This window comes from Aquarana catesbeiana, linkage group LG05, assembly GCF_042186555.1.
Source record: "Aquarana catesbeiana isolate 2022-GZ linkage group LG05, ASM4218655v1, whole genome shotgun sequence".
In the NCBI taxonomy this organism is placed as follows: domain Eukaryota; kingdom Metazoa; phylum Chordata; class Amphibia; order Anura; family Ranidae; genus Aquarana; species Aquarana catesbeiana.
In genome coordinates, this window is record NC_133328.1 from 649,012,033 (window position 1) to 649,035,337 (window position 23,305).

At 48.2% G+C, this 23,305-nt stretch overlaps 1 protein-coding gene across 2 annotated transcripts in view; it reads right to left on the bottom strand.

The window, feature by feature from the left end:
• Positions 1 to 512: 512 nt before the first annotated feature.
• Positions 513 to 23,305, bottom strand: part of LOC141145669 (uncharacterized) — a 49,036-nt gene continuing 26,243 nt past the window's right edge. Inside the window, exons 2-5 of one of the 2 annotated variants that reach the window (XM_073632514.1) lie at positions 21,159 to 21,279; positions 19,166 to 19,294; positions 16,232 to 16,711; positions 513 to 5,317 (exon numbers count right to left, since the gene is read on the bottom strand). In XM_073632514.1, coding sequence (XP_073488615.1) covers positions 2,091 to 5,317; positions 16,232 to 16,711; positions 19,166 to 19,294; positions 21,159 to 21,279 — 3,957 coding nt within the window. In that variant the 3' untranslated portion in view covers positions 513 to 2,090. Of the gene's footprint in view, positions 5,318 to 16,231; positions 16,712 to 19,150; positions 19,295 to 21,158; positions 21,280 to 23,305 lie in introns of both variants that reach the window. The other variant, XM_073632513.1, reaches the window with a different exon arrangement.

The following is a 23,305-nucleotide window of genomic DNA, read 5'->3' on the forward strand; positions in this document are numbered from 1 at the left end:
CTTGCTGAAAGCTCTGCAAATGTTTTGTCAAGGCTTGCTGGTCACACCGCTCTCATACAAGCTGAAGTCCGTGTGCAAACAGGCCAAAGTGGGACCAGGAATGTGCCTTTTGCCTATCAGATTTTCTATTAGAATGCGTCTTTTTCTGAAGTTGGAAGGAAGGCCTCAGCTATGTGAAAAGCCTCTCATCTACTCAGCCAATAAACTTCATCTTTATCTCTACCAACTTCTACTTCAATGTCACAGCAGTGAATCCTTCCTCTTTTTTTTTTTTTTTTTATATAAGAGACATTAGAAACAGGAAGCCAGCTTGGTGGAAGAAATTATCTTTTTCCTCAAGGCCTTAATACTTTTTATTACATCTGAAGGTCGATCATACAACTTTTCATAGGTCTGTAGTGTTCTTGGACATAAACAGTAGTGTTCTGCGCCCCTCTAGTTTAAAGGCATAGTTCACTTTTTCAAGAAAAACAAAATGAAAAAAAAGGTGAGCACACAGCGTACAGCCCCCCCCCCCCCCCCGGTTCCTGCTCTACTTACCTCTGTGGTGGAGGAGTCAGTGCCCACACAGCCTACGTATAAAAAGAAGAGGCTGGACACCACGATTGTGCTCCAAAATCCTTTATTGGGACATCCCAGAGTGACGTCACAAGGCCAGAGTACCCAGGCGACCTGGTCCCAATAAAGGATTTTTGGATCACAATCGTGGTGTGCAGCCTATTCTTCTTTTTATACAATAATTGCGGAGGTGAGCCGAGTCGGGCACCTACTAGCTCCATCAGGCTTCCTCATCTCACCTGGAGCGGCAAGCCTTCCTTGTCTAAATCCCATGCAGCCCATGTAGTGGCCCTGGGATCTAAAATTCCTGCTCTTCTCTCTGCAGCGTTTCAGGGCCGGATCAGAGGGATGCTCTGTGCTGGCGCTGACCTTCCTGGATCTACTGCACAGAAAAAGAGGAAGAGCTGTGCTGGCTCTGACCAATCACAATCACTCTGATCCCTCCTGGATCTACTGCACAGAGAAGGAGGGAGAAGAGCTGTGCTTGCACTAACCAATCACAATCACTCTGATCCCTCCTGGATCTACTGCACAGAAAAGGAGGGAGAAGAGCTGTGCTTGCACTGACCAATCACAAATCGCTCTGATCCATCCTGGATGTAGTGCACAAAGAGGGAGAAGAGATGTGCTGGTGCTGACCAATCAGAATCCCTCTGATCCGTCCTGGATGTGCTGTGCAGACAAGAGGGAGAAGGGCTGTGCTGGCACCGACCAATCACAATCACTCGGTTCCATCCTAGAAGCGCTGCAGAGAAGAGTAGGGATTTCTAATCCACAGACCGCTGCACTGGCTGTGTGGGCACTGTCAGCTCATCATCCCCAAAGTTGAGTACAGCAGGGACCAGGGGAAGGGGGTGGTGTACACTGTTAGCTCACTTTTGAAAAGGTGAACACTTTAAGGGGAATATTTGGCATCCATTCAAGTGACATCATCAGCCAGGTCATGATATCCTTAGTATGTGGTGTTCAACTTCTTCCGTGACAGCTGGGGACACAGGCAAGATGCATTCTTCTTCTACTCAGCACCCCAAATTCTGAGCAGACATGACTTAGAAAACAAATCCTCCATAAACCAGAAAGCTTGCATATAGTCTATGTATTCTACGTTAGAGCAGGAAAAGGCTTTGTCTACTTTTACGCCTTTTCCCAGGGTTACAGTAGACTATATCTGAAGTGTTATTTTACGAAGTGTCTGAGGAACCTAGCAAATCATTATGTACAGCTTTACATGTCAATTCTACCTTCTGCTTATACAAGACTAGGCAAAGTTTACATTTTCCCTTTTCTAGAAGTTATCTGTTAACAGTCTTTTTTTGTCTGTACCTAACTCCTTGTTCTAGAGTCTTCTACAAAGGAAAGCAACCAGCTCTAGAGAGACGAGAGACATTACACCGAGTATATGATACTCTAAAATCACTGAAGTGGAATAAAAGGTTAAACACAGATAGAAAAATGTCCAAAAAAAAAAGTCAAAAACTAAAAACCGAATCCTGCTACAAAAATTAAGAGCTTCAGTATTTTTCAACATGTGTCTAGACAGTGACAACGTAAACCGTGCTGCCATCATCTCCTTGGGTGGTGTACAAGATGGTGGGAGAGTCATCTTCCGCCCCGCCTGGAAGAACTTCATTGTCTTTGGAAGTTGCCTCGCCAGCTTTTCCCTCTGGCTGGGTGTTTGGCCGTTTATGTACCACCTGGTGAGAAGTTAAGTTCTCGAGGGAGTTAAACTTTTCCCCGCACTCGCTACAGTTAAAGAGTCTCTCTACAACCACCACTGGTGAATCCTCACTGGGCTGAGGGTTCTGAGATACCGTACTGGGATCTCCGACCTTTCTTATAATAATCCCACTGTTCTGCTGCCCGCTTACAACAGCCGAAGCTGCCGTTGGTGCAACTTGCAAGGTGCCATTTGTATTGATGGAAGCAATATTTGCTATGGGTGCACCAACAGGGTGGGCGCTACCAATGCCCAAGCCACCATTCAATGTGAGGATAGTAGAATTGCCAATATTTAATCCTTTATTGTTGATATTGGTTGGGTTACTGGCAAGTGTGACGGAAGAATTGTTCCCTAGACTCATTGGCCCATCTACTGTAATGAATGTTGTATTGGCAAGTCCATTGACGTTAACAGGGCTGAAGGCCAACTTTCCACCCATGGCCACAGGGCCAACATTTCCAGAAACCACACCACCGTTAACAGTGACCACTGTAGCATTCCCTATACCAGAGGGTACAGCATCCTTGGAAGGTACTGCAGATCCAGTAAGGATAAGACCAGAATTGGCATCCACAAAAAGCGGGAACGACTGACCTACTGGTTGGTTCCCAGCAGCTGTCACGGGAACAGCTTTAAGAGTACCACCATTAACCTTTTGAAGGTTGGCATTATTTATACTCAGAGTTCCTGCAACACTGCCAGGCTGGTTAACGTTGACCGTTATGGATTTTGCCTGTCCGTGAGGAACGGGTACTGCAAGTCTATTAGCCTGACCAATTACAGGCCTCATAGTCACCTGGCCTAACTTAGAATGAACATTCTGAGGTGCAACATTGATGGGAACACTGTTTGGCTGTACAAAACGGGGGTTCTTGCCTACTGGCATTCTGTTGGTGTGGTTCACCCCAGAAATTTGGTTATCAGAAATATTCACTGGAGTTGCAAGCATTATCCCTGAACTTCCAACAGTGACAGGAAAGGTCAACATGATGCTTTGATTTCCATTGACTGGCAGTGGTTGGTTGCTAAGGCTCGTGCCACCAGTGACAATGATCGGAGAAGGTTGCTGCATATGAACTTTATTAACCATAACTGGGGTACCCTGCTGCACTCCTTGCGGTTGGACTTTGGGGGCCAAGGGTGGAGGCTCACCAGCAGCTTTGGGGTTTTTCATTGGAGGAGTTCCAGAGGTGGAACTTTGTGATTCATCTTTAGTCATCTTGGTTTGCAAAGTCTGAGGGGCAGCCCCATCTGGATCTTTGTCATCAATAATAATTATGGTATTGGAGTCATTTTTCACTTCTCTTTTACCCCGGATTATAGGCGGGTTAAATATTCCAGAAGTCCGGATGCTGCTGATGGTGATCGGAGCTAGAGAGCGCTTATCTTCTCTAGCGTCCTGAAGTTCAGCATTCTTGGAATCCTGATCATCATTAACCACAATCGGCTCTGAAGGAAGACTTTCTGACTTGGAAGTAGGAGGTGTTCCACAAGCAGTGCCGGGGTTGCTTGCACTCGTCACTAGGGATGATGCTGTTTTTCCTTCATCACAATCAACAATAATTACAGTGGGGCTTGCTCTTTTAGGAGGCAGCACACCATCTGATGCCTGTTGGGAGGCAGGTCGTTTACTTCCCACACTTTCTCCAGTGGTTGCCCGACCAGCTTCCTGACTTATTGTTGATGAGGGCTGGGCATTTTTGGGAGCATAGTTACCGCTGGGACCTAGAGAAGGGCTCCTATTAAAAGTCACTTCGTTGGGCCTTGGCTGCCCGGTGTTACCAGTTGGCGGTGTGACAGACTGTACCACTTTGACGATTTTACCTCCTATTATGGAGCATTGTAAATTGTCTGGTCTTTTGTTGATATTTTGAGGAACAGTTGCTCTGGTGGCATCACTGCTGGTCACAATCTGGGCTGGGGGTCTATTTCTCTGGTCAGTTACTGTATTTGAGCTGGTATTAGCCATTTGGTAAGTGGGTCTAGTTCTGTGGTCAGTTATGGTATTTGGGCTGCTAGTAGCCATTTGGTACGTGGGTCTAGTTCTGTGGTCAGTTATAGTATTTGGGCTGGTATTAACCATTTGGTAAGTGGGTCTACTTCTCTGGTCAGTTATAGTATTTGGGCTGTTATTAGCCATCTGGTAAATGGGTCTACTTCTCTGGTCAGTTAAAGTATTTGAGCAATTTATAGCCATCTGGTTAGCGAGTCTATTTCTCTGTTCAGTTATAGCATTTGGGCTGTTATTGGCCATCTGGTTTGGAGGTCTGCTTCTCTGGTCAATGAAAGCATTTGGGCTGTTATTAGCCATCTGGTTTGGAGGTCTGTTCCTCTGGTCAGTTAAAACATTTGGGCTGTTATTAGCCATTTGGTTTGGAGGTCTGCTTCTCTGGTCAGTTATAGCATTTGTGGTGTTGGCAACCTGGTTAGCAGATCTACTTCTCTGTTCATTTACGGCATTTGGGCTGTTATTAGTAGCCAGCATTGGCATAGTTTCCAGAGCGGCAAGAGGAGACATGGATTGTGACTTCCTATGATTGCCCCCGATGTTTGCTGACATAGTTCCATATTTGCCACTTTGGTTTTGCCCGTGTAAATTTGCAGCCGCTGTGTTGCCTCCATGAATGACATGTCCTGGTGGAAGCTCTGGCTTTCCATGCAAAATGTTGGGGGACCTTGGATCTCCTGGCCTACGATATCCAGCAAATTGTGGGGACAACTGGATCATTGCCGGGTTCCCTTGAACATTCATCGGAGGAGTCCCATGTCTTAGAGGATGGCGCACATTGGGAAAAGCTGCTGGATTTGCACCAGCATTGAAATAGGGGTTTGGAGGTGATGCATATCGGTTTGTTTCCATTGCCCCAGGGACACTGTGTTGCAGCCGCCTTTGTTCCCACTGAAAGGTTGCTGCGCACTGATTATTGCAGAATGTTCCACAGCCAGGGCAAGGCCCCATCGGGTTTCTCCTTTCCTGGAATGGGCCTTCGCGAGCATTAATGTACGGGTCCTTCCGGTTTCGGTTCTCGTGCTCCGAAGCTTGTAGAGAAAAGAAAAAGATGATTAGCGCAAAAAAATTAAGATGCATTCAAGACTTTAAGAGTTCATATGAGCTGGCATTGCTATTACTCTTCATGTGTCACCAACAAACAGTGCTTACAATTGAGAAATCACAAAAACTCTGCAAAAGATGAATATATGTTGTGAGCTATGAACTAAAAGGTGTTAGGGCCCTGTCCACAATAGCATACAATCAACAGCAAATAGGGAAACAAGACACGAAGGTAAGGCTCGTTTTATGCAAAGACAAGCTATGCTTGATTAAAAAACATAATGGTCAACCCAACACTTTAAAATGTTGGCTGCTGGTCAGCTCAATGACCAAAAACTGCTTATTCTATCTCTGGGACTCCTGAAGCGAGGTCTCTGCAGTTGCGTTCATGGGTCTGTAAAACAGCTGCAGCATTTTTTAGGGAGCAAATTCTTCATGACCGGTTGTTGGTGTAAACTATGGAAGAATGAAAGAGGAGTGTGTCTATCCCAAGCTGAGGATATCACATTACTGGGGAGGGGTTCTGTGGTCCTGGGAGATAACTAGGAACAAAGGGGAGGGGTTATGTGGTCCTGGGAGATATCTAGGAACAAAGGGGAGGAGTTCTGTGGTCCTGGGAGATAACAAGGAACAAAGGGGAGGGGTTCTGTGGTCCTGGGAGAGAACTAGGAACAAAGGGGAGGAGTTCTGTGGTCCTGGGAGATAACGAGGAACAAAGGGGAGGGGTTCTGTGGTCCTGGGAGATAACAAGGAACAAAGGGGAGGGGTTCTGTGGTCCTGGGAGAGAACTAGGAACAAAGGGGAGGAGCTCTGTGGTCCTGGGAGAGAACTAGGAACAAAGGGGAGGAGTTCTGTGGTCCTGGGAGATAACAAGGAACAAAGGGGAGGGGTTCTGTGGTCCTGGGAGAGAACTAGGAACAAAGGGGAGGAGTTCTGTGGTCCTGGGAGAGAACTAGGAACAAAGGGGAGGAGTTCTGTGGTCCTGGGAGATAACGAGAAAAAAAGGGGAGGGGTTCTGTGGTCCTGGGAGAGAACTAGGAACAAAGGGGAGGAGTTCTGTGGTCCTGAGCGATAAGAACAAAGGGGAGGGGTTCTGTGGTCCTGAGCGATAATAACAAAGGGGAGGGGTTCTGTGGTTCTCAGCGATAACTGAATTTAATATATTGTTTGAGACAGATATCAATTTGAAACTTTCCTAGAAAATCTATACGACCACCCATCGAAAATTGAATAAGCCCATTTGCAGCCAAAACAGCCATGCCCTGTCCAGACATGGACTCCACTAAACCTCTGAAGGTACGCTGTGGTATCTGGAACCAAGCCATCAGTAGCAGGTCCTTTAAGTCCTGTAAGTTGTGAAGTGGTGCCTCCTTGGATCGGACTTGTCTTTCCAGCACATCCCACAGATGCTCGATTGGATTGAGATCCGGAGAACTTGGAGGCCAAGTGTTGGAAGAGAAGTGTGACATCGAATTAAAACCTCTCTTCAACAGTTCCCAAAAAAGTTTCCCAATATGCAAAACTATGCATCTTTGGGTCACAGTGACCCGTATCCACAGGACGTAGCTTAAGCAAAACCACATATTGTCAAAATAAGAAAAAAAGAAAAAGAAAACAAGAGTTAGAATAAAGTATGCCAAAGCTACTATTCATTTTGTATAATAGTTAAAGCAAAACAGAAAGTCCATCACACCTTTCTCACAAGTCAACACCTCCAACTTGTGTTCCTTAAACCCTTCTTGAACCATTTTTGCAGTGTGCATAATCTGAGCCTCCCCCCCACCCCACCTACTTCCATCACTGCATCACTGAGCCTTCTCCCCCCCCCACCCCCACCACGGAGCCTTCTTCTCCTCACCTCCATCACTGAGCACCACCACTGAGGCTTCCCTCCGCCCTCATCACTGAGCCTCCGCCCTCATCACTGAGCCCCCCCAGGAGCCTTCTCTCCACCACCCACCACTGAGCCTTCCCCCCACCACCTCCATCACTGAGCCTTCCCCCCACCACCTCCATCACTGAGCCTTCCCCCCACCACCTCCATCACTGAGCCTTCCCCCCACCACCTCCATCACTGAGCCTCCCCCCCCACCTCCATCACTGAGCCCCCCCCCCCACCTCCATCACTGAGCCTCCCCCCCCACCTCCATCACTGAGCCTCCCCCCCCACCTCCATCACTGAGCCTCCCCCCCCCACCACTGAGCCTTCCCCCACCTCCATCACTGAGCCTTCCCCCACCTCCATCACTGAGCCTTCCCCCACCTCCATCACTGAGCCTTCCCCCACCTCCATCACTGAGCCTCCCCCCACCATCACTGAGCCTCCCCCCCGCCACCTCCATTACTGAGCCTCCCCCCCACCACCTCCATCACTGAGCCTCCCCACCACCACCTCCATTACTGAGCCTCCCCCCCACCACCTCCATCACTGAGCCTCCCCACCACCACCTCCATCACTGAGCCTCCCCACCACCACCTCCATCACTGAGCCTCCCCCCCACCACCTGCATCACTGAGCCCCCCCCACCACCTCCATCACTGAGCCTCCCCACCACCACCTCCATCACTGAGCCTCCCCACCACCACCTCCATCACTGAGCCTCCCCACCACTACCTCCATCACTGAGCCTCCCCCCCACCACCTCCATCACTGAGCCTTCCCCCCACCACCTCCATCACTGAGCCTCCCCCCCACCACGGAGCCTTCTTCTCCTCACCTCCATCACTGAGCCTCCCCCCCTCCACCAATGAGCCTTGGCTGCCCGTAACCCCGTCAACGGTTCCCCTCCCTTGGACCACTTTTGGTCGGTCCTGACAACTGCAGACTGGGAACATCCCACAAGAGCTGCCGTTTTGGAGTTGCTCAGACCCCATAATCTAGTCATTACAATTTGGTCCTTGTCAAATCCTTACACTTGTCCATTTTTTCTGTTTTCAACACATCAACTTCAGGAACAAGAGAAGTTTAGCCCATGGGATATTACCGAGTAGAGTAATTCATCAAATATTAAAAAATACAAAATTTATTTCATAATGCAGAAAAACAAGCAGAGTTCAATATTGGTTGGGTCATCATAAGAAACATATCAAACAGTGTACATACATATTGCAAATATCAATGTATAAAAATAATTGCTAGAGCATTTAATAATTTGAAGGAGCTGTTTTGTGGGACAACACCCACTTACTTCTTCAGGTTGAATTTTGTGTACAGATAGTTCAAAAATGTGGCTGCATGATAAAACGCCAAAAGTTGAGTCAAAGCCAGATCCCAGCGTTGTGGAACGACCTCCACAGCTGAGGTCCCACCCAGGAGATGAAGGCGGCGGGTGAACCCGGGGCCAGGGCATGCAAGAAGGCCAAAAAATACACTACCCCTCTTGAGACAAGTCAAAACCAGACAAGACAGTACCACAAGTGGCTGCTGCAACGCTCATTACTCTAGTCGGCATCACTCAGTAAAGTCCCATGGGCTAAAAGTTTCTTGGTTTTACGGAATATTGGGGACTGAGTGCTGCCTCGGTCTGTGCATAGGTGGCCTCTCTTTTCTATGTTCACTTGCTGCCTAATATATCCCACTCACTGTCAGATGCCATTGTAACCAAATAATCCAGGTTATTCACTTCACCTGCAGTGGTCAGAATGTTATGGCTGATCGATATATACACACACATATACAGTTGTGCTCATAAGTCTACATATCCTGGCAGAATTTATGATTTCTTGGCCATTTTTCAGAGAATATGAATGATAAACAGCACAAGGTCTCCCCCCCCCCAAAAAAAAATCCATACCAGACCCTTATTTGAGCACACAGCCTGGCAGGTCAGGAAAGGGGGTGGGGACGAGCGAGCGCGCCGCCCCCCCGAACACTACCAGGCCGCATGCCCTCAACATGGGGGGGTGAGTGCTTTGGGGCGGGGGGTCCTGCGCCCCCCCGCCCCAAAGCACCTTGTACCCCCATGTTGATGAGGTCAAAGCACTCATCCAGACAACCCTGGCCGTAGGCTGTCGGGGTCTGTGGGCGGGGGGCTTATCGGAATCTGGAAGCCCCCTTTAATAAGGGGGGCCCCCAGATCCCGGCCCCCCATCCTATGTGAATGAGTATGGGGTATATTGTATGAGCATGGGGTACATTGTACACCCTACCCATTCACTTTTTTTTTTTTAAATGTCAAAAACAAAAACACATTACACGTTTTTAAAGCAATCTACTAAGGCAGCTCCATCGTCTCTTCCGATCTTTTCTCCCCTTTCCGGCTCTTCTGTGTCCTCCGCTGAAGTCTTCTGCCTCTGTGGCTCTTCTCCCCTCCCCGGTTCTTCTCTGCTCTCCCGCTGTCTTCTGCCAGGTCACATCAGCTATCTTCTCGGTCTTTTGCTGGGTCTTCTCTGCTGTGTTCTCCCTCTGTTCTTCCAATGTTGACTCAAAGCTCTCTACCGCTCTAATGCTGGGTGCGCGGTGTGCCATTACTTATATTGGCATGGGGTGGGGTCACCGGAGGCCCACCCCTTATGACGTCACCACCCCATCATGCCCTGGGCGGTGACATCATAAGGGGTGGGCCCTCCGGATGACATCACCCGGTGACCCTGCCACATACCAATATAAGTAATGGCACACCATGCACCCAGCATTAGAGCAGGAGAGAGTGTTGAGTCAACATCGGAAGAAGAACAGGAGGGAGAACACAGCAGAGAAGACCCAGCAAAAGAGCGAGAAGATAGCAGAGAAGACCCACCAGAGGCAGAAGACAGCGGACAGAGGGAGAAGAACCGGAGAGGGGAGAAGAGAAGAGGCAGCTCCATCGGAAGAGACGATGGAGCTGCCTTAATAAAATTACTTTAAAAACATGTATAATGTGTTTTATTTTTGATATTTTTTTTTTTAGGTGAATGGGTAGGGGTACAATATACCCCATACTCATTCACATAGTGTGGGGGGCTGGGATCTGAGGGCCGCCTTATTAAAGGGGGATTCCAGATTCCGATAAGCCCCCCTGTCCGCAGTCCCCGACAACCAGCGGCCAGGGTTGTCAGGAAGAGGCCCTTGTCCTCATCAACATGGGGACATGGTGATTTGGGGTGGGGCGCAGGGTCCCCCTACCCCAAAGCACTCACCCCCCATGTTGAGGGCATGTGGCCTGGTACAGTTCGGGGGGGGGGGGGCACTCGCTCAGCCCCACCCCATTTCCTGACCTGCCGGGCTGTGTGCTCGGATAACAGTCTGGTATGGATTTGGGGGGGGGGGCCACACCGTTTTTTCAGCGTGGGGGTTCCCCTTAAAACCTATACCAGACCGAAGGACCCCTTCAAGATCATCAGAGCACAAGTAGATGCCAAAGTCAGATCAGTAAAGACGGCGATACGACTTCAGTGATATTCCACGGGCTGAAGTAGGATCAAAGTCGGACCAAAGTAGTGCAGGGAGCATTTTCAAAGTCGGACCGACTTGTGCCGGAGCATTTACGGTTTTCCTTTCCATAGGGAAACATTGATTTTCACACATCATGTGGCACGAGCTCCCAATGTCGAAGCGTTTGTCGTACCAGCGTGAACCCGGCCTGAATGGCTATTAAAAAGGTAACCATCCTCACCTGTGATCTGTTTGCTTGTAATTAGTGTCTGTATAAAAGGGTCAATGAGTTTCTGGACTTCTGACGGACCCTTGTACCTTTCATCCAGTGCTGCACTGACGTTTCTGGATTCTGAGTCAGGGGGAAAGCAAAGAGATTTGTCTAAGGATCTGCGGGAAAAGGTAGTTGAACTGTATAAAACAGGAAAGGGATATCAAAGGAATTGAGACTGCCAATGAGCAGCGTTCAAACTCTAATCAAGAAGTGGAAAATGAGAGGTTCGGTTGAAACCAAACCACGGTCAGGTAGACCAACTAAAATTTCAGCCACAACTGCCAGGAAAATTTTTCGGGATGCAAAGAAAAGCCCACAAATAACTTCAGGTGAAATACAGGACACATGCACAATTAAGGAGGCACTTGAAGAAAGATGGGCTGCATGGTCGAGTCGCCAGAAGACAGCCCAGAGACAAGCCTCAAACATTCTGCCACAAATTAATTGGGAGTGACGAGACCAAAGTTGAGCTTTTTGTCCACAACCAAAAAACTACATTTGGAGAGGAGCCAACAAAGCCTATGATGAAAGGTACACCATTCCTACTGTGAAACATGGAGGTGGATTGCTGATGTTTTGGGGATGTGTGAACTACAAAGGCACAGGAAATTTGGTCAAAATTGATGGCAAGATGAATGCAGTATGTTATCAAAAAATACTGGAGGAACATTTGCATTCATCAACCAGGAAGCTGCGCATGGGACATTCTTGGACATTCCAACATGACAATGATCCAAAACACAAGGCCAAGTCCACCTGTCATTGGCTACAGCAGAATAAAGTGAAGGTTCTGGAGTGGCCATCTCAGTCTCCTGACCTCAATATCATTGAGCCCCTCTGGGGAGATCTCAAACGTGCCGTTCATGGAAGACAGCCAAAGAATTTTACCAAGAGGAATGGGCAGCTTTACCATCTGAGAAGATAAAGAGCCTCATCCACAAATACCGCAAAGGACTTCAAGATGTCAATGATGTTAAAGGGGGCAACACACTGTATTAAGAACTGGGGTATGTAAACTTTTGATCAGGGTCATTTCTGTTGTGATTATGATATAAAAAGATTAAACACAGTTAATGGATAATAAATGGCTTCAACCAAACACTAACCATGAGTGAAAGAAAAGTTTTTGTGTTATCATTCATATTCTCTGAAAAACGGCCAAAAAATTATAAATTCTGCCAGGGTATGTAAACTTATGAGCACAAATATATATATCTCCATCCTACACAACCCAAGGATATCCCTTGAAATTTCCCACATGTTGTCATGTTGCAACCAAAAACATAAATGTATTTTATTGGGATTTTATGTGATAGACCAACACAAAGTGTCACATAATTGTGAAGTGGAAGGAAAATGATAAATGATACAAATAAATATGTGAAAAGTGTGTGTGTGTGTGTGTGGGGGGGGGGGGGGGGCATTTGTATTCAGCCCCCTTTACTCTGATACCCCTAACTAAAATCTAGGGGAACCAATTCCCTTCAGAAGTCACTTAATTAGTAAATAGAGTCCACCTGTGTGTCATTTAATCTCAGTATAAACACAGCTGTTCTGTGAAGCTCTCAGAGGTTTGTTAGAGAACCTTAGTGAACAAACAGCATCATGAAGGCCAAGGAACACACCAGACAGGTCAGGGATAAAGTTGTGGAGAAGTATAAAGCAGGGTTAGGTTATAAAAAGATCTCCCAAGCTTTAAACATCTCACGGAGCTCTGTTCAATCCATCATCGGAAAATGGAAAGAGTATGGAAACCTACCAAGACATGGCCGTCCACCTAAACTGACCGGCCGGGCAAGGAGAGCATTCATCAGAGAAGAGCCAAGAGGTCCATGGTAACTCTGGAGGAGCTGCAGAGATCCACAGCTCAGGTGGGAGAATCTGTCCACAGGACAACTATTAGTCGTGTTCTCCACAAATCTGCCCTTTATGGAAGAGTGACAAGAAGAAAGACATTGGTGAAAGAAAGTCATAAGAAGTCCTGTTTGTAGTTTGTGAGAAGCCATGTGGAGGACACAGCAAACATGTGGAAGAAGGTGATCTGGTCAGATGAGACCAAAATTCAACTTGTTGGCCTAAAAGCAAAACGCTATGTGTGGGGGAAAACTAACACTGCACATCACCCTGAACACACCATCCCCACCGTGAAACATGGTGGTGGCAGCATCATGTGGTGGGGATGGTTTTCTTCAGCAGGGACAGGGAAGCTGGTCAGAGTTGATGGGAAGATGAATGGAGACAAATACAGGACAATCTTAGAATAAAACCTGTTAGAGTCTACAAAAGACTTGAGACTGGGGCGGAGGTTCACCTTCCAGCAGGACAACGACCCAAAACATCCAGCCAGAGCTACAATGGAATGGTTTAGATCAAAGCATATTCATGTGTTAGAATAGCCCAGTCACAGTCCAGACCTAAATCACATTGAGAATCTGTGGCAAGACTTGAAAATTGCTGTTCACAGACGCTCTCCATCCAACCTGACAGAGCTTGAGATATTTTACAAAGAAGAATGGGCAGAAATGTCCTCTCTAGATGTGCAAAGCTGGTAGAGACATCCCCAAAAAGACTTGTAGAGAAAGGGGGTTCTACAAAGTATTGACTCCGGGGGGCGCCATACAAATGCCCCTGCCCCCCCACACTTTTCACATATTTATTTGTAGCATTTTCCTTCCACTTCACAATTATGTGACACTTTGTGTTGGTCTATCACATAAAATCATAATTTTACACATTTATGTTTTTGGTTGTAACATGACAAAATGTGGGGAATGTCAAGGGGTATGAATACTTTTTCAAGGCACTGTAACATCCTCCCAGGAAACGATCAGACTGATCACCAATTTGTTTTTTCTGCCAGCAATTGAATTATGACATCATTCCATGAAGACGCGCCTTCAGTCCCACATCAGCCTCCCTTCCCCCTCTCTGTGATTCACCATAGCGGTGTTTGAACCGCCTCGTTCCTCACACAGGGTCGGGGTGTTGTCAGTTCTTAGTGACAGGGAATGCGATCGATCAGCAGGAGGAAGGAGAAGCTGCTGCAGTGATCTCTTTACCTTGTGAAGTCAATAATGACAGCGCAGTCACAGGCATGGAGCACATCTGTGTGTGTATGGACATTACCAACCGGGACCCGATGGAGGACCCCCTGGACTGCAACTGACAGCTGAGGGGTGAAGGTGCAGCAATTGGGGGGGGGGGGCAAGGTGTAAAAGACGCAGGAATTGGGGTGATCTGAAATGAGAAGGGGCAGGAATTGGGGTGACCTGAAATGAGAAGGGGCAGGAATCGGGGTGACCTGAAATGAGAAGGGGCAGGAATCGGGGTGATGTGAGGGGTGAAGGTGCAGGAATTGGGGTGATGTGAGGGGTGAGGGTGCAGGAATTGGGGTGAAGGTGCAGGAATTGGGGGTGATGTGAGGGGTGAAGGTGCAGGAATTGGGGTGATGTGAGGGGTGAGGGTGCAGGAATTGGGGTGAAGGTGCAGGAATTGGGGTGATGTGAGGGGTGAAGGTGCAGGAATTGGGGTGATGTGAGGGTGCAGGAATTGGGGTGAAGGTGCAGGAATTGGGGTGATGATAGGGGTGAGGGTGCAGGAATTGGGGTGAAGGTGCAGGAATTGGGGTGATGTGAGGGGTGAAGGTGGAGGAATTGGGGTGATGTGAGGGGTGAAGGTGCAGGAATTGGGGTGAAGGTGCAGGAATTGGGGGACAGAAATGTCTGAGTGACTGAACCCCAGAAAGTGTCAGGACAGGATCACAAAGCCCCCCACATGTAGAATTTGGCTTTGAATTTATAAACATACATCAGCAGCTCATCGTACAGAAATTACAGAGGGATTTCCTTGAAGGACACATACCTGTCATGTGACTTCCTGGAGGGCCCATCGGCGTTGGCTGATTGACTTCGAAATTTCCAAACATAGAATTCGGGGGTCTCCCAGGAAACGGAAATGTGGTGTGGGGATCCCCGACATTTCTGTATACCAGATTGTTGTACCCCATAGGAGAAGTTGGGTGTGGCATTCCCTCTCCTCTGTTGGCGTATCCTGGAGAGATGGGGCTGCCATTGAAGTATGTCGGTGAAGGGGTCACAAACTGTTTTCTATGATTACCATCCACTGGCGGGGGTCCCGGGTACATCCCTGGGGTGTTCCACCGACAGCCCATCCCACACTGGTTGTTGCAGCACGTCCCACACCGAGCGCACTGCGCTCCGCTACGTTCCTGGGACGAGGTGATCTCGCTGGGGGGTACATGGATGGAATCTTCTGGAGACTCCTGAGGTGTGAGGGTGCAGGAATTGGGGTGATCTGAGATGAGAGGGTGCAGAAATTGGGGTGATCTGAGGTATATGGGTGCAGAAATTGGGGTGATCTGTGGTGTAAAGGTGCAGGAATTGGGGTGATCTAAAGTGTGAAAGTGCAGGAATTGGGGTGATCTGAAGTGTGTGGGTGTAGGAATTGGGGTGACCTGAGGACGTAAGGTGCAGAAATTGGGGTGTTAGGGGGGGAAGGTGCAGAAGTTGGGGTGATGTTAGGGGAGAAGGTGCAGGAATTGGGGTGATCTGAGGTCATGAAGGTGCAGGAATTGGGGTGATCTGAGGTTGTGAAGGTGCAGGAATTGGGGTGATCTGAGGTCATGAAGGTGCAGGAATTGGGGTGATCTGAGGTCATGAAGGTGCAGGAATTGGGGTGATCTGAGGTTGTGAAGGTGCAGGAATTGGGGTGATCCGAGGTTGTGAAAGTGCAGGAATTGGGGTGATCTGAGGTCGTGAAGGTGCAGGAATTGGGGTGATCTGAGGTCGTGAAGGTGCAGGAATTGGGGTGATCTGAGGAAATCAAGGTGCAGGAATTGGGGTGATCTGAGGAAATCAAGGTGCAGGAATTGGGGTGATCTGAGGAAATCAAGGTGCAGGAATTGGGGTGATCTGAGGATGTCAAGGTGCAGGAATTGGGGTGATCTGAGGATGTCAAGGTGCAGGAATTGGGGTGATCTGAGGATGTCAAGGTGCAGGAATTGGGGTGATCTGAGGATGTCAAGGTGCAGGAATTGGGGTGATCTGAGGTTGTGAAGGTGCAGGAATTGGGGTGATCTGAGGGGTGAAGGTGCAGGAATTGGGGGACAGAAATGTCTGAGTGACTGAACCCCAGAAATTCTCAGGACAGGATCACAAAGCCCCCCACATGTAGAATTTGGCTTTGGATTTATAAACATACATCAGCAGCTCATCGTACAGAAATTACAGAGGGATTTCCTTGAAGGACACATACCTGTCATGTGACTTGCTGGAGGGCCCATCGGCGTTGGCTGATTGACTTCGAAATTTCCAAACATAGAATTCGGGGGTCTCTCAGGAAACGGAAACGTGGTGTGGGGATCCCCGACATTTCTGTATACGGGATAGTGGGGAGACAGAGGAACCATTCCCATATTGTTGTACCCCATAGGAGAAGTTGGGTGTGGCATTCCCTCTCCTCTGTTGGCGTATCCTGGAGAGATGGGGCTGCCATTGAAGTATGTCGGTGAAGGGGTCACAAACTGTTTTCTATGATTACTATCCACTGGCGGGGGTCCCGGGTACATCCCCGGCGTGTTCCACTGATAGCCCATCCCACACTGGTTGTTGCAGCACGTCCCACACCGAGCGCACTGCGCTCCGCTACGTTCCTGGGACGAGGTGATCTCGCTGGGGGGTACATGGATGGAAGCTTCCGGAGACTCCCGTTCCACTTTAATCACCGGCCCGGCATCTGTTAAAAAAAAAAAAAACACATTATAAACGAATCGGCCAACTTTCCATGGCTTCCTTCCCAAAATCTCTCTCAATACGCTGTTTAAGAATGACAACAAGGGACTGAGAAAATCCCAAAATTTATGAAGAATGACAACTACTTATAAATATCAACCTTCCTAAAAATAAGCAACCACCACCCGACTCTGCCAATCCCTCCACTGGCTTCCAATCACCCAATAAAGATTAAAAATAATTAATACACTAAGCCATCCCCAACTCTTCCCTTAGGGACATCACCAACCTCATCTCCAAATATCACCCAAACCTTCCTCTCCACTCCTCCCAAGACCTCCTGCTCCATGCTCAAATCCAGGACTTGTCCACAGCCTCTCCCATCCTCTGGAACTCCCTACCCTAATCAGTTTGGATGTCTCATACTTCATTTATTCTTAGGCAATCCAAGGAAGTCTATCCCAGCACTAACCAAGAACTGATATTTTACTTTCTCCACCAGCTTACCCCCTCACAGTTTTTAACTTTTAGATCTTGCCCCTCCACTTTAGATTGTAAGCTCTCATGAGCGGATATCTCATAACCCTTGTCTTGCTTTGTATAGTAAGTGTTCAATTCCTTTATATTGTGCTGTGCAAACTGTTGGTGCTATGTATATAGATCCTGTAAAATAGTAGCAAAAACAAAACCACCCAACAAAACCACCCCCTGCCACCACCACCAAAACCATCGCCACCCACCAACAAAACCATCACCACCCACCAACAACAAAACCATCAACACCACCATCACCATACCCACCAATAAAACCATCACCACTATCAACAACAAAACCATCACCATCAACAAAACCACCACCGCCAACACCAAAACCACCGCCAACACCAAAACCACCGCCAACACCAAAACCACCGCCAACACCAAAACCACCACCAACACCAAAACCACCACCAACACCAAAACCAAAACCACCACCAACACCAAAACCACCACCAACACCAAAACCACCACCAACAACAAAAACATCAACACCACCATCACCAAACCCACCAACAAAACCATCACAACCATCAACAAAACCATCACAACCACCACCAAAACCATTGTGATGGACTCACATGGGACAGAGGCTTTTGGAGGGGACTGAATGTTGGCCTCTTGCCTACTGATTATGGGCCCTGGCATTTGGGGGAATGGTGCTCTGCGAGCTGTATGCCTGGGGACCCTTGAGGTGGTGTTACTTTGGATTCAGGTTCATGTCCCCCCCCAAGACACACAGACTCTGGGAACCCTGTATATGCCCTATTAGAAATAGTGACGGATTCATACTGTTGGGACACAAACTGTTAGAAGATGCTGATGTCATCAACTCCAGCCACCTGTCTGTGGTCTGCTAATATGTAAATAAGTCTAGTATGGCTTCTAAGAGTCTTTCACCCATTGTTGTTTGTGCTAATTAACCCTGCAATTGTATGAAGGAGTCCTGTGTTTATACTGATAATGTAGAATCTACTTTGTGAAGCTCGGTGACAACAAGTCTGACCTGTAGTGAAATCCTGATTAATCACAACAATGACCAGGTGGGCATGGAGTCACCTCGGCTGCTTTAAGGGATTAGTGAAATAGCTTATGTTAATTAGGTTTCTGGTTACAGTTTGTATTGTCATCCTGATGTATATATTTTTGTGTAAGATCTCAAATAAAGCAGGCTATTCCTGATGTACTCCAAGACTGGTATTTTCTGGTTCTTGGGGGTTACTATAGCCAGATCCACTGGTCTCGTGTTCCACAGACTTAGGAAGCGATATACTGATGGAAACACTCAAGCGGAGTGTGGGACGTTGCGTCACAACCATCACCACTACCACCACCAACAACCACCACCAATGCAACCATCACCACTACCACCACCAACAAAACAACCACCACCAATGCAACCATCACCACTATCATCAACAACCAACAAAAACAAACACCATCACCACCACCAACAAAATAAACAAAAAAAAAAAAAAACCACACACATCACCACCACCACCAAAGCAAACACCATCATCAACAACAAAACTACCACCAACAATTACTATGGGCCACACAGCCTTTTTATACATAAATGAGGGTCTTAAAGCCCCTTTATAAATAAGCAGATGGGGGTAAGATGATTAAACATCTGCACAATGTAATTTTCCCCCATTCATTTCAGGGGTTACATGTTACAGAAACCCTTTGGTTAACTCGTAAGTTGCAACCTGCCACCAGCCAAAGACTATTGCATTGTAGCCCAGGACAGAGCCACACGAAGGGTGTCTACAGAAGCACACACTCTTGTCAGGAATGGTTATGTGCGGTTCACAAGTATGTGGACACCTTTAGCCATGACCTGCACTGGTAAGCTAGAATCTCCGACACACAGAAATGTTTTTTGTTAAGACTTTGCCGTCACCTTTATTGCCGTCACCTTTACTGCCGTCACCTTTACTGGCTTCGGCCTGCGGCTCCTCCAGCTTCTGCTTCTTGCTGCTGTCGATGCACGGCTCCTCACCTCGCTCTATCCGGGACACGATCTCTGGTTTTGGGATGCGATAGCCTGTGAAACAAAAAGGATTCATTAGAGGAAGGAGCAAAAAGCACACACTAATGCCGCGTACACACGATCGGACTTTACGGCAGACTTTGCCCGGCGGACTTTGACGTACTTTACGACGGACTTTCTGAATGAACGGACTTGCCTACACACAATCCACCAAAGTCCGTCAAATTCGTACGTGATGGCGTACACCGGACTGAAACAAGGAAGTTCATAGCCAGTAGCTGCCCTAGCGTGGCTTTTTGTCCATCGAACTAGCATACAGACGGCGGACTTTTCGATCGGATTCGATTTCAATGGATTAATTTAAAACATGTTTCAAGTCCATCCAACTTTTGGGAAAACAAAGTCCACTAGAGCCCACACACGATCGAATTGTCAGACGAAATCCCGTCCGCCGGGCAAAGTCTGCCGTAAAGTCCGCTCGTGTGTACGCGGCATAAGGCTTTTCCAGGTCAATACAGCTACAGTATCCAGAAGGGAACAATCGGCTGGGAGGAATGTATGAACTGCTAAGGCACTCTGTCAGCAGGAATGCCGCATCTTCCACCTCCTGCTCACGTAAAAGGAGGAAGACTGATCACAAATGTTGGTTGCATTTCTTCAGCACAGATTTTTTTTCTGTTTGTTATGAATTACAGAGCAGACACGGCTTTGGCATATGAAATTAAACTTTCTAATCATTTTATTAAGGATAGAGCTAAGATTTTAACCACTGCAAGACCAGATCACTTAAAGCCTTCACCCCCAAAAATAACACAATGCATCCCCCCCCCCCCCCAATCTGCTACACATTTATTTTTTTTGTATCCTTCTTTGGCGGTACTCACACCCACCACTTCATTTCTGGCCTAGGTGAGGATGAGCCCACCCCCACAGCCTCCTAGGATACACGTTACACATCCCAGGAGGCTACAGGATCACCAGTCTTCCTTGCAGTCTGTCATCTTGTGCACACGCAGTAGGGAGCGGTCTGTGAGTGATCAGAAAGTTTGCCAATTCCCGAGTACCTGACGAATCAGAAGACCTGTAATGAATTGGGCTTGTGGAATACCGCGCTGGATTTCATGGACTAGTAAGAAAGTTTCTTAAAAGTCAGCAACTGCAGAAGTCCAGAACTGCTTGGTGTAGCCCAAGGGTCCCCGCTACTGCTTGGTGTAGCCCAAGGGTCCCCGCTACTGCTTGGTGTAGCCCAAGGGTCCCCGCTACTGCTTGGTGTAGCCCAAGGGTCCCCGCTACTGCTTGGTGTAGCCCAAGGGTCCCCGCTACTGCTTGGTGTAGCCCAAGGGTCCCCGCTACTGCTTGGTGTAGCCCAAGGGTCACCACTACTGCTTGGTGTAGCCCAAGGGTCACCACTACTGCTTGGTGTAGCCCAAGGGTCACCACTACTGCTTGGTGTAGCCCAAGGGTCACCACTACTGCTTGGTGTAGCCCAAGGGTCACCACTACTGCTTGGTGTAGCCCAAGGGTCACCACTACTGCTTGGTGTAGCCCAAGGGTCACCACTACTGCTTGGTGTAGCCCAAGGGTCACCACTACTGCTTGGTGTAGCCCAAGGGTCACCACTACTGCTTGGTGTAGCCCAAGGGTCACCACTGCTGCTTGGTGTAGCCCAAGGGTCACCACTGCTGCTTGGTGTAGCCCAAGGGTCACCACTACTGCTTGGTGTAGCCCAAGGGTCACCACTACTGCTTGGTGTAGCCCAAGGGTCACCACTACTGCTTGGTGTAGCCCAAGGGTCAGCACTACTGCTTGGTGTAGCCCAAGGGTCACCACTACTGCTTGGTATAAAAATGTGGATGTTGCAAATAACAAATTGAACAATTTCTGCCTCAAAAACAGAGAAACAAAAAAGAACACCCACCCAGTGCCAGCATGGTTTCGTAGATCTCCTTGATGAGCTCTTTGTAGATCTTTTTCTGGAATTCCTCCAGATTCTGCCATTGTTCCTCCGAGAAGTAAATGGCGGCATCGTCAAAGGTTACCTGAGAGAACACAGGAAAGGTCAGTTAAGACAATTTCAAGAGACGCCATCATGCTTTTCCATTGTTTAAATACAAACTTATTACATCAATTGAAGATATACAGTGTAGAACCAAAAACAGTTTCCTGCAGAGGGATCCCAAGCTCAGCTCATCTACCCCTAGATTAGATCTGAGCTCCGGCCTACCCTTCAGTCTTGCACAGTTGTAATGGCTCCTCCCCCTGGACTCAAATGGCTTGCTCTGATTTCACCGCACACTGTGAGCTTCTCACCATGTGCATTAGAAGCTGCAGCAAGGAGGGTCTTGAGGTGTGGCTTCCCAGGTGGCAGCCAATGAGGAGGTCTGAGAGGTGGGGTTTCACAGGCAGCAGCCAATAAAGAGCAGCTGGAGTGTGATTTCACATGCAGCAGGCAATAAGGGGGGGGGGGGGACCTCGAGGGGTGGTTTCTGAGGCAGGATCCAATGAGGAACATCGGTAGGGGTTGTTTCACAGGCTGCCGTCAATAAGGAAGGTCTGGAGGTGTGGTTTCCCAGGTGGCAGCCAATGAGGAGGAATGGAAGATGGGGTTTCACAGGCAGCAGCCAATAAAGAGCAGCTGGAGTGTGATTTCACATGCAGCAGGCAATAAGGGGGCGATTTCTGAGGTAGGATCCAATGAGGAGCATCTGTAGGGGAGGTTTCACAGGCTGGAGCCAATAAGGAAGGTCTGAAAGCGTGGTTTCACAGGCCACAGCCAATAAGGAGGGTCTGGACTCGTGGTTTCACAGGTAGCAGACAATCTTAGGTGGAACAAGTGCCACCCAAGAGGTGTTCTGACTTATCTGATGACCTGGTCCACCAAGAAGAGTGCAGGACTGCTTGAAGCTGCTCCATAGACCCTGAAATTGTGGCCCCTCCTGAGATCCCCTTTAATATCACATTGCAGAGAGTTCAGAGATCTCTTACTGGGAGGGAAGGCTGGGTACATCGGACATGTGCTTTTCTCTGAATGTAATGTGATTTATTCCCATCATGGAAGCTGGTTCCTGCCCCGACCACACGGGTCCTCTCTATGTAAAATGGAGATATCTTTACAGCTCCATTCACCTAAAATCTACATTACAAAGCTGCGAATTTCAAGATTTAGTATTTTATAAAATGTGACAAAACCAGGAATCTCCCCTCTCTCGGGAGTCAGGGGGTCGCCCTTCTATTATTGGCGGGGGAAGGTCTCACATTTCCGCAGACAACGTTTTCAGAGAAGATTCTTTGGAGACAGGAAAACAATTCAATGTTGTCTCCTCACCGCATTCCCCAGAGTAACGCCGGCTCTGCCGCCTGCTGCCTAATACACTCGCAGTGAATAATTACACCCCAATTAGCGCTCTTTACACCGACTTCCATTAACCTGAGAGAAGCAATTAGAAGAAAATGATCAGCAAATGAAAATATTGAACACGAGCCGGGTGTAAATGAGTCGCACCATCCGGCTTAATGTGAAGCGGGGGCTTCGCGGCACCAGGTGATCCTCAACTCATTCCTACATAACCGCCCGCTGGAGGAATTCGGCGAGGATAGCGTAACCGCCATCGTTCACCGCTACTACCGAGAGCACAGGGGAAGCTTATATCTATGGTGGACAACTTCCTAGAAATAGGGGGCCCCGAGGGTGGTCCCACCAAGGGCCACACATTACCTACAGGACTCCAAACTCTGGGCTGAAATAAAAAAAAAAATAAAAAATCTACAGGGTCCCCCAAGGCAACAGCAAAGGGCTGCAGGCTAGACCCCCAGGATCCGTCATATGTTTACATCCATGACTCCCACCTTCAAACCATTTAAGGCGGACCTTCACCTTTCTTTCATGTTGCTCTCCCCTCTGCGACCCTCATCTCCACCCCCACCTTGTCCCAGCAGTCAGAAACAGAGGAGGACAGAACTCCCCTTCCAGACCCTCGTCTCCACCCCCAACCTTGTCCCAGCAGTTAGCAACAGAGGAGGAGGACAGAGCTCCTCTACCAGACCCTCATCTCCACCCCCCACCTT